Source organism: Panthera onca, chromosome A1 (assembly GCF_046562875.1).
Source record: "Panthera onca isolate mPanOnc1 chromosome A1, mPanOnc1 haplotype 2, whole genome shotgun sequence".
In the NCBI taxonomy this organism is placed as follows: domain Eukaryota; kingdom Metazoa; phylum Chordata; class Mammalia; order Carnivora; family Felidae; genus Panthera; species Panthera onca.
The window spans coordinates 28686713-28699135 of NC_138339.1; the positions used below are offsets into that span (position 1 = coordinate 28686713).

At 41.1% G+C, this 12423-nt stretch overlaps 1 protein-coding gene across 3 annotated transcripts in view; it reads right to left on the bottom strand.

Annotated features, from left to right (window-relative positions):
* The window catches only part of LOC132680740 (UDP-glucuronosyltransferase 3A2-like), a 46500-nt gene extending 45302 nt beyond the window's left edge, over positions 1–1198 (bottom strand). The window contains exon 1 of one of the 3 annotated variants that reach the window (XM_078444858.1): positions 933–1198. In XM_078444858.1, coding sequence (XP_078300984.1) covers positions 933–1026 — 94 coding nt within the window. In that variant the 5' untranslated portion in view covers positions 1027–1198. The remainder of the gene's footprint in view (positions 1–932) is intronic. The other 2 variants (XM_078444861.1, XM_078444857.2) reach the window with 2 other exon arrangements.
* Positions 1199–12423: the final 11225 nt, after the last annotated feature.

Here is a 12423-nt window from a genome sequence, read left to right on the forward strand (position 1 = left end):
ACTGGGTTCTATTCCTGAAGCCAAGACCACACCGTATGTTAACTAACTTGAAAGGAAGAAAGAAAGGAAGGAAGGAAGGAAGGAAGGAAGGAAGGAAGGAAGGAAGGAAGGAAGGAAGGAATGGATGCATGAGAAAAGGCTTCCTGCAGAGACAGCCATTCCTGAAGGTGTTGGTGAGCCCAGTGCATTCTGGGGCAGAGGAGGGGACAGGGCAGATCCCCTAGCCTGTCAGAATGGATCCAAAAAAGTCTTTAGGAAACTCCATCTTCTGAAACCTTCCTCCTAATAAATTTTCCTGTTCCCTTTCTGTTCCCTTTGGGACAAAATAAAGGCATTACAACTGGGTTCACACAAAATTAACTGCTTCACAGTCCTTCAACACCTTCCAGCAGTAAGGGCAAAAGAGAGAGGGGCACCAAGAACTTGATTGTCCAGGGCCCCCTCCACTGCCCAGGCAGTTCTCCAGGTTTCCCATTAATGAAACATGCCCAGTTAGTGCTGCTGCCCCCAGGAGCCCCTGTCCTTAGCCTCCAAGAGCCTGAAACTGACTTCACTTTCCACTTTCTACTGTCCCACACTTTGAGCATGTGCCTCTGAAAGTCCCTGCCATGCCCTGTGGTGGGCAGCTCATGATTTCTAGCTCAGCACTGGATCTACATTCTGGCCCCAGGAATGCAGAATGTGAAGCAGCTCCAGAGCAAATACAAAGAGAGGAAAGGAAACTGCTGGTAGCCCAAAACTAACTTCCCCATCCCAGCAGTAGGGATCCCATTCTACCGCACAGACCTCTCACGCCTCTCCCTCCTCTGGCCTGGGACCCTAGCCCTCTCTAGAACACCACATGGAATGATCCTCTGACCTAAGGCTGTGACTGAGCCCTGGCACAGGGGCCTGGGATGGGCCCCTTTCTGATTCTCCAGCTAAGCACTCACCCAGTGCAAAAGCAGTCAGGATTTTCGCAGCCTCAGAGAGCAGGAACCCAGGCAGAAAGAAGCCAGCTAGCAGTAGCGCCTGCTGCCCCACCATGCTCGCTCCTGTCCCAGCTGCAGATTCCAGCCTGGTGCCCAGAGCCCTATGCTCTGTGCCTCTGTGTCCTGCACAGTGACCTGTGTGCGTGCCCTGGGACACACGCTGCCCTGGCTGCCAAGGAAATGCGCTGGCAGGCAGCTTGGGAAGAGGTGAGAGGTGGATCCTGCCTGCCTTCTCTTCTGTTTGTCACTTCTGGCCCCTCTGCTCCGCCTCCTGGGTGCTTGCTCCACAGGCTATTAGGTCCTCACCCTCCCTAAGCTAAGGCAGCAGGAAGGAGGGGTTAGTGAGCTCTCCTTAACCCCTCTCTGTCCCTGGAATCACCACACTCTCCCCAGAGAAGATCCTCTGAACCAGGAATGATAGAGACCTTAGGATGTCACTTCCAAGTGAGCTCCACCGCCAGGTGACTCAGACCCTTCTCCGTTTTAGTGACCTTTCCCCAAATGTTCGCACCTCCTAACTGCACTATTGACCTCATACTGTCATCCCCGTGCCCCATTTCTCCAGGTACCTGCTTAAAATCTCCGCGAGTCTTCAATCTCAAGATCCCAGAAGCTGATTCCAAGAAGAAAATGACCTACACTTATTGCTCAGGGAGTGTCTTTGGAAAGTACCTACTGGTGAAAGTGCTAGTGTCCCCTACGTGTTAAATACCCCTGGAGGGCCAGGTCTTGACCTGAAGGACTGAACCTCTAAGGCTAAGTCTGTAATTCTGAATAGGCATGACAAAATAGGACTCGGTAGTGGGCACCAAGAAGTTCTATTCTTCTAAGTGTTTGAAATTTCTCATTAGAAACGTGTTAAAACTCTCCCAACCTATTACTCCACTTTCCCCTCATACTATATGATTACATGCATGCACATTCACAATTTTCATCTGTTCAGGTAGCATATCTTCCCAGTGAAAACATTAATCTGCATTAGGGAGACACCATTTAATATTAATGTAATCACATTACTTTGTCTACAATCCTTATTTCAATCCCTCCAGTTGTGCACACAGTATCCTATGTTGTGACAGGAATTCTCTGGTGCAGGAGCCAATTCAGGATCACACATTGCATTTAGTTATCATGTGTATTTCATCTCCTTTAGTAAGGACTGGTTTCTCAACCCTTCTTTTTCTTTCATGTGATTGATATTTTAAGAGTACAAGCTGTTTATTTTCTATGATGGATCCCCAGTTGGGTTTGTTTGATGTTTTCTCAGAATACTTCAGGTTACTAGGGAGTTTGGTGGGAATACTACAAATGTGGTGTTGATTCCATCTCAGTGAAGCTCAATGCGAAGCACATGATATTATTAGATGGTCCAATCATTAGAGATGATAACTCTATCCCTTATTTAAGGTGGTGTTCATCAAGATTCTTGACTGTAAAGCTGCTATTTTTTTTACCCTACAATTAGGAAATCAGATTTGGGGAGACATTTTGAAACTGTGTAAATATTTTGTTCCTATCAAATTTCACTCACTCATTTTTATCAACTGTTTTGTTTCTTACTTAAAGCAATTGTAGCTGTCATGGTGGCCAATTAGTGAGTTTTAACTGCACTTTTTTTTGTTTTTTTTTTTTTCCATGTGGCATTGTATTGTTACAAAACCTTTTCCTTTGTCCCTATCCACCTATCATCTATCTATTTTCTATCTGTGTCAATCTATTATCATTATTTATTCATCTCTCTGTATTTATTCAGTGGGGTATTATCTCTTCCTATTATCATGTATTGGGTTGCTGCTGTTGAAACTCAACCATTTTGGAGCTTTTCCTTTCTTTCTGGCACACAATTTCCAGACTCCACTTGAACTTTTTTTGTTTCTGTCTTCAAATCTTCCATTTCTCAAAGACACCTAATGGTATTTTAAAAAGTAGGTGTGGTTTGCAAAAGTGCTCATTGCTAATGAAGCACTGTTGTTCATAAATCCTTTTCAGTGGACAGTTATGAAATATATAGATACAGGATGGATATAAATATTACATATCTATATCACCATGTTTACATATAATTTGTGGGAAACTGTGAATCCATATGATAATACCTTCAGTTCCAGCACCACCACAGAGGTGATTTTCATCTCCTCCATTTCCACATTAGTAACTCCCCTTCTAAATTTAAGAAATCTACTTTCAAAATCCTTGGTATATTTACACATCTGCTCAATCATACTGAAAAAATGTTACCATGTACTAATCCATGAACTGTGAATATCAGTTCTACCCAATAGACTACTCAAAAAATAGATTAGTCTAAAAGTAGATTTTTGCAGTTCATTTTTTCTTTAGATTGATGAGACATATATTCAAAGTACCGTGTTCAAAATGCAATTGTGTTCCCTCATTTTTTTGGTACAGTGCAATTGTTACACATTTGAAAATATTTTGAATTCATTTGTTTCTGTTTGTATTCTATTTTAGAGTTTTCTCCTCCATTTTTTGTTATAAATAGAACTTTGTTATGAAAAATAATAACATGCCTACAAGGACCAAACTATGTAAACACAGAAATCTACAGACATGCCATTTGTTTCCTTGACCTTCACGCTATTCAAAAACAACTTTATAGATAATCTATCACATGATTCTGATTTTTCATCCCTCTGCTTCTTTTTGCAACAGCATGTAGATATAATTATATTTTTATTCTCTCCCTTTTTCTCTTTACTTAAAAATAAAAGTGAGCTTACTATATTGTCTTTAGACTATGTTCTTTTACTTAACAGATTAGAATTCAATCCACATTAGTTTAAAATTGTCTTGTTCATTGTGGTTTATAGGTATCTATGATCCCACTGTGTCCTTGTAACAAGCTTCCTTCCTCAATTTTGACAGACTTTTAAAATGTTAGGACTAGTAGTCATCTCACTGTGATGAAAATTATGAATACACTTATCCCACTTTTTTAATGGTATTTTTCTACTTGTGGTAATTTAGCTGTGTAAAAACATTTTACTATTGTCAAATTAAACTAGTTAACTTTTCTTTGTTGCTTCAGAATATTTAAGTCATATAAAAGATCATTCCGTACACAGGGATCAAGGTCATTCCATAGTAATTCCATACACACACCTTATTTTTAGACTCAGTATGTTGTCATTTATTTATATTAAATATCTAATGTATTTAGAGTTTACTTTTAGATATGGTGTGAGATATGGATCAAATACTGTCTCTCTTCTAAAAGATTATCCTGTCATCTCAGCATTATTTGTTTGAACCACCATGCCATGTGCTATAAGCACAAGATAAACGGAACCCAGTCCCTGATCGTTAGGGTGTTATAGTTTCTAAATTGAGAGACATACATGTTAACAAGTAATTTCAACATATTAGGAAAAATGCTTCGAAAGAGGATATACAGGGAGCTCTGTTGTGAGGGTCAAAGTCAAGTGCAGCCACACTAATGTGAACATAATAAAGTTTGGTAGGAAGAACATGTAGAAGCTTTTTGTCCCAACAAGAGCAGAATGGCATTTCTGAGAGAGGACACAGTGTAGTCACTGATACAGAAGTACAGCACAGCACAATGTGTTGGGGTGGGTGTGACAAGATTCCCTCCTTCACCAAATTTAGTCAGGATCCTCTGAATCCTCTTCTAGACTAGGGTTCCACCCTGGCCTGCTGCCCTGCCCTTGGTCTGCTGAACCCCCTTTCAGCTTAGAATCTGCATCTTCCAAAATGCCCAGCATGATGCCTGTTGACAAATATGAAAGCAGTCAGTGTTGGCTGAATCAAATTGTTGAACTGGGTAAAATGCATTCATCTTAAGGACATTCACAATATGAAATCCGCTTTTCAGAAATAGCTAGTTCCTTGAGCTAAGTAGAAAGAAGTTTGCTTAAGACAACAAGTAATTCCATTTACCTCCTTTTGCATCGATAATTGGTTGACACTTAAACAAATAACCATCTCACAGCGCCTGCAATTAGGATATGATAAACCAAACAACAGAAGATTGACATGGGGGAAAATCACATCCATGGAGCATTTAGTGTACCTAGTCACACAAAGAATCAATATGTGATCATGGTTGGTGGTAAGGGTAGAAACACGTAAATGGAAGAATCACCACATAATGAAAGGAAACATAAATGACAGACTGAACTATATTTTGACATTCTAACACATACCTCCAAATATATGCATTTTAGATGTAGATCCTGAATATGTGTCATGTTCCATGCCCATGAAAGACCAACAAATTAAATATTTTGCCCATGTTTATTATTTTTTATGTTTTATATTGTAATTATGTAAAGCCCAGGTCCCACTCACAAAATAAATTGGATTAGGTCTGAATATGTGAAATTGATCCCTTGTCCTCTGATTCTTCAGGAAGTAAACCAAATTCTCATGCATGCATATCTCCTCCTTCATCAAAACTGTATTAGCTCTACTATTTTGGAAATTACCAAAATGTGTTTGCATTTACAATTATATTTAAATGTAATAATACATTTTAAGGTAAACAATACAAAAGCACTTAAAAAACATCTCACATGTATACATTTTCAAATCAATTTTAAAGTATAATTTGTAGAGACCTGGGGAAGATGGTGGCGTAGGAGGACGCTGGACTCACCGCGCATCCTGCTGATCACTTAGATTCCACCTACACCTGCCTAAATAACTCAGAATATCACCAGAAGACTAGCAGAATGGAGTCTCTGGAGCCAAGCCCAGACAAGAGGCACACAGAAGAGGGTAGGAAGGGTGGAGAGGCAGTGTGTGCTACACTGACTGGCAGGAGGGAGCCAGGGCAGAGGAGCAGTCTGCCAGTAAGTAGAGCCCCTGAGTCAGGCTGGCAAAAGCAGAGGGGATTGACGGAGTGTGTTCTGACAGCAAGCGGGACTTAACATCTGGAAGGTTATAAGCTAACAGCTCTGCTCAGAGAACAGGAGGGCTGGAGGACAATGGGAGGGAGAGTTGTTGAGCCCCCGACGACAGAGCTCAGCTTGGTGGGGAACAAAGGCTCTCGCCAGCGCCATCTCCCTCAACCATCCCCCAGCCAAAATCCCAAAGGGAACCGGTTCCTGCCAAGGAACATGCTGGCACCGCGCAAACCCAAACACTGTGCTTCTGCGGATCCATGCCTCCAGCGGGTCTGACTCCCTCCCGGTGCCGCAGGGCCCCTCCCGAAGCGGATATCCGAAGGAAAAGCGAGCTGAGCCTCCCCCTCCCACCCCTGTGCACCTTGCTGATCCATCCCAGCTAATATGCCAGATCCCCAGCACCACAAGCCTGGCAGTGTGCAAGTAGCCCAGATGGGCCAAGCCACCCCACAGTGAATCCTGCCCCTAGAGAGGGGAAGAGAAGGCACACACCAGGCTGACTGCGGCCCCAGCGGTGGGCTGGGGGCAGACATCAGGTCTGACTGTGGCTCCGCCTACCAATGCAAATTATTCAAGACAGCACAGGGGAAGTGTCCTGCAGTTCCGCATCACTCCAGGGACTATCCAAAATGATGAAACGGAAGAATTCCCCTCAAAAAAACGTCCAGGAAATAACGACAGCTAATGAACTGATCAAAAACGATTTAAACAATATAAAGTGAATTTAGAATAATAGTCATAAAATTAATCTCTGGGCTTGAAAACAGTATAGAGGGCAGCAGAGAATCTATTGCTACAGATATCAAGAGACTAAGGAACAGCCAGGAGGAGCTCAAAAATGCTATTAATGAGCTGCAAAATAAAATGGAGATGACCACGGCTCGGATTGAAGAGGCAGAGGAGAGAATAGGTGAACTAGAAGATAAAATTGTGGAAAAAGAAGAAGCTGAGAAAAAGAGAGATAAAAAAAATCCAGGAATATGAGGGGAAAATTAGAGAACTAAGTGATGCACTAAAGAGAAATAATCTACGCAAAATTGGTATTCCAGAGGAGGAAGAGAGAGGGAGAGGTGCTGAAGGTGTAATTGAAGAAATCATAGCTGAGAACTTCCCGGATCTGGGGAAGGAAAGAGGCATTGAAATCCAAGAGGCACAGAGAACTCCCTTCAGATGTAACTTGAATCGATCTTCTGCACGACGTATCATAGTGAAACCGGCAAAATACAAGGATAAAGAGAAACTTCTGAAAGCAGCTAGGGATAAACGTGCTCTAACATATAAAGGGAGACCTATAAGACTCGTGACTGATCTCTCTACTGAAACTTGGCAGGCCAGAAAGGAATGGCAGGAGATCTTCAATGTGATGAACAGAAAAACTATGCAGCCGAGAATCCTTTATCCAGCAAGTCTGTCATTTAGAATAGAAGGAGAGATAAAGGTCTTCCCAAACAAACAAAAACTGAAGGAATTTGTCACCACTAAACCAGCCCTACAAGAGATCCTAAGGGGGATCCTGTGAGACAAAGTATCAGAGACATCGCTACAAGCATGAAACCTACAGACATCACAATGACTCTAAACCCATATCTTCCTATAATAACACTGACTGTAAAAGGACTAAATGCGCCAACCAAAAGACATAGGGTATCAGGATGGATACAAAAACAAGACCCATCTATTTGCTGTCTACAAGAGACTCATTTTAGACCTGAGGACACCTTCAGATTGAGAGTGAGGGGATGGAGAACTATGTATCATGCCACTGGAAGTCAAAAGAGGACTGGAGTAGTCATACTTCTATCAGACAAACTAGACTTTAAATTAAAGGCTGTAACAAGAGATGAAGAAGGGCATTATATAATAATCACAGGGTCTATCCATCAGGAAGAGCTAACAATTATAAATGTCTATGTGCTGAATACGGGAGCCCCCAAATATATAAAACAATTACTCACAAACATAAGCAACCTTATTGATAAGAATGTGGTAATTGCAGGGGACTTTAACACTCCACTTACAGAAATGGATACATCATCTAGACACACAGTCAATAAAGAAACAAGGACCCTGAATGATGCATTGGATCAGATGGACTTGACAGATATATTTAGAACTCTGCATCCCAAAGCAACAGAAGATACTTTCTTCTCGAGTGCACATGGAACATTCTCCAAGATAGATCACATACTGGGTCACAAAACAGCCCTTCATAAGTATACAAGAATTGAAATCATACCATGCATACTTTCAGACCACAATGCTATGAAGCTTGAAATCAACCACAGGAAAAAGTCTGGAAAACCTCCAAAAGCATGGAGGTTAAAGAACACCCTACTAAAGAATGAGTGGGTCAACCAGGCAATTAGAGAAGAAATTAAAAAATATATGGAAACAAATGAAAATGAAAATACAACAATCCAAATGCTTTGGGATGCAGCAGAGGCAGTCCTGAGAGAAAAATACATTGCAATCCAGGCCTATCTCAAGAAACAAGAAAAATCCCAAATACAAAATCTAACAGCACACCTAAAGGAAATAGAAGCAGAACAGCAAGGACAGCCTAAACCCAGCAGAAGAAGAGAAATAATAAAGATCAGAGCAGAAATAAACAATATAGAATCTAAATAAACTGTAGAGCAGATCAACGAAACCAAGAGTTGGGTTTTTGAAAAAAATAAACAAAATTGATAAACTTCTAGCCAGGCTTCTCAAAAAGAAAAGGGAGATGACCCAAATAGATAAAATCATGAATGAAAATGGAATTATTACAACCAATCCTTCAGAGATACAAGCAATTATCAGGGAATACTATGAAAAATTATATGCCAACAAACTGGACAACCTGGAAGAAATGGACAAATTCCTAAATACCCACACGCTTCTAAAACTCAATCAGGAAGAATTAGAAAGCTTTAACAGACCCATAACCAGTGAAGAAATTGAATCGGTCATCAAAAATCTCCCAACAAATAAGAGTCCAGGACCAGATGGCTTCCCAGGGGAGTTCTACCAGACGTTTAAAGCAGAGATAATACCTATCCTTCTCAAGCTATTCCAAGAAATAGAAAGGGAAGGAAAACTTCCAGAGTCATTCTATGAAGCCAGTATTACTTTGATTCCTAAACCAGACAGAGACCCAGTAAAAAAAGAGAACTACAGGCCAAAATCCCTGATGAATATGGATGCAAAAATTCTCAATGAGATACTAGCAAATAGAATTCAACAGCTTATAAAAAGAATTATTCACCATGATCAAGTGGGATTCATTCCTGGGATGCAGGGCTGGTTCAACATTCGCAAATCAATCAACATGATACGTCACATTAATAAAAGTAAAGATAAGAACCATTTGATCCTGTCAATTGATGCAGAAAAGGCATTTGACAAAATTCAGCAACTTTTCTTAATAAAAACCCTCGAGAAAGTCGGGATAGAAGGAACATACTTAAAGATCATAAAAGCCATTTATGAAAAGCCCACAGCTAACATCATCCTCAATGGGGAAAAACTGAGAGCTTTTTCCCTGAGATCAGGAACACGACAGGGATGTCCACTCTCACCGCTGTTGTTTAACATAGTGTTGGAAGTGCTAGCATCAGCAATCAGACAACAAAAGGAAATCAAAGGCATCAAAATTGGCAAAGATGAAGTCAAGCTTTCACTTTTTGCAGATGACATGATATTATACATGGAAAATCCGATAGACTCCACCAAAAGTCTGCTAGAACTGATACATGAATTCAGCAAAGTCGCAGGACACAAAATCAATGTACAGAAATCAGTTGCATTCTTATACACTAACAATGAAGCAACAGAAAGACAAATAAAGAAACTGACCCCATTCACAATTGCACCAAGAAGCATAAAATACTTAGGTATAAATCTAACCAAAGATGTACAAGATTTGTATGTGAAAATTATAGAAAGCTAATGAAGGAAATTGAAGAAGATATAAAGAAATGGAAAAACATTCCGTGCTCATGGATTGGAAGAATAAATATTGTCAAAATGTCAACACTACCCAAAGCTATGTACACATTCAATGCAATCCCAATCAAAATTGCACCAGCATTCTTCTCGAAACTAGAACAAGCAATCCTAAAATTCATATGGAACCACAAAAGGCCCCGAATAGCCAAAGTAATTTTGAAGAAGAAGACCAAAGCAGGAGGCATCACAATCCCAGACTTTAGCCTCTACTACAAAGCTGTAATAATCAAGACAGTATGGTATTGGCACAAAAACAGACACATAGACCAATGGAATAGAATAGAAACCCCAGAACTAGACCCACAAACGTATGGCCAACTCATCTTTGACAAAGCAGGAAAGAACATCCAATGGAAAAAAGACAGTCTCTTTAACAAATGGTGCTGGGAGAACTGAACAGCAACATGCATAAGATTGAAACTAGACCACTTTCTCACACCATTCACAAAAATAAATCAAAATGGATAAAGGACCTGAATGTGAGACAGGAAACCATCAAAACCTTAGAGGAGAAAGCAGGAAAAGACCTTTCTGACCTCAGCCGTAGCAATTTCTTACTTGACACATCCCCAAAGGCAAGGGAATTAAAAGAAAAAATGAACTACTGGGACCTTATGAAGATAAAAAGCTTCTGCACAGCCAGGGAAACATCCAACAAAACTAAAAGGCAACCAACGGAATGGGAAAAGATATTTGCAAATGACATATCGGACAAAGGGCTAGTATCCAAAATCTATAAAGAGCTCACCAAACTCCACACCCGAAAAACAAATAACCCAGTGAAGAAATGGACAGAAAACATGAATAGACACTTCTCTAAAGAAGACACCCGGATGGCCAACAGGCACATGAAAAGATGTTCAACGTCGCCTCTTATCAGGGAAATACAAATCAAAACCACACTCAGATATCACCTCACGCCAGTCAGAGTGGCCAAAATGAAGAAATCAGGAGACTATAGATGCTGGAGAGGATGTGGAGAAATGGGAACCCTCTTGCACTGTTGGTGGGAATGCAAACTGGTACAGCCACTCTGGAAAACAGTGTGGAGGTTCCTCAAAAAATTAAAAATAGACCTACCCTCTGACCCAGCAATAGCACTGCTAGGAATTTACCCAAGGGATACAGGAGTACTGATGCATAGGGGCACTTGTACCCCAATGTTTATAGCAGCACTCTCAACAATAGCCAAATTATGGAAAGAGCCTAAATGTCCATTAACTGATGAATGGATAAAGAAATTGTGGTTTATATACACAATGGAGTAATACATGGCAATGAGAAAGAATGAAATATGGCCCTTTGTAGCAACGTGGATGGAACTGGAGAGTGTGATGCTAAGTGAAATAAACCATACAGAGAAAGACAGATACCATATGTTTTCACTCTCATGTGGATCCTGAGAAACTTAACAGAAACCCATGGGGGAGGGGAAGGAAAAAAAAAAAAAAGAGGTTAGAGTGGGAGAGAGCCAAAGCATAAGAGACTCTTAAAAACTGAGAACAAACTGAGGGTTGATAGGGGATGGGAGGGAGAGGAGGGTGGGTGATGGGTATTGAGGAGGGCACCTTTTGGGATGAGCACTGGGTGTTGTATGGAAACCAATTTGACAATGAATTTCATATATTGGAAAAAAAAAAAAAAACCTTGGTGGTTAAGGCACACTTTTTCTGGTATATGTTTCTAGGAACTGAATGTAATTCCCAAGGGATTTCCACATAGAGGGATATTCTCTGCCACATTATGGTGGCAGATGGATGCTCTCTAAATCAACAAAGTCTTGGGAATGTCTATAGTCACTGGACCCAAGGCCAAGAGCCTCACGTGAAGGTCCAGCTTCCCTTCTAGAGGTCTCCATGACTACATATTCAGAGGTGGGAAACTTGAGAAGAGAATTGTGGGAAGTGAAAAACACAGCATCATCTGTGGCCAAAGACAGCTTCCTGGTCTGAGCAGCAAAGGAGGTGCTCTCCCAGGACAGACTCAGGACAGAGACCATGAGTGGAGTCCTGGGAGAGCCACCCCTGCCTAACTGCAGGACAGAGGCCAGGCTTCCTGAACTGAGAAGTGAGGTGAGAAGGAGATACAAGACGAAGACTCATAATGGAAGAACTGGCCACTATGTTATGTCATATCATGAAATTTAAATTAAGAAAAGGTAGAGACACTGACAAGTGTCCAAAGAGCAATGATGAAGTAAACATGGCCCTGTGCTAAGGACAGGGAGTGGGGAGGAAGGTGGACTGCCTGCTAAAGCTTTGGGTCTGAGTGAGGAGTCCATTGATGAGGGGCAAGTCAAGAAGCCAAGATCAAATTCACAGGCGTAGAAAGTAGAACAGGGATTGATGGAGATTCGGGTGGAGGGGAGCATGTATATGAGGAATCACTGATCAGCGTGGAGTTAGTTTACTCTGGAATGATGAAAACTGTTCTGGAATGAGTGGTAGAGATGTTTGCAGCGTAATGACAATGGCTAAATGCCACTGACTGCATACTTAATGGTAAAAATGGCAAATTTTATATAATGTATATTTTACCACAATTTAAAGGAGAATCCCAAGAATCCTTCACAAGAC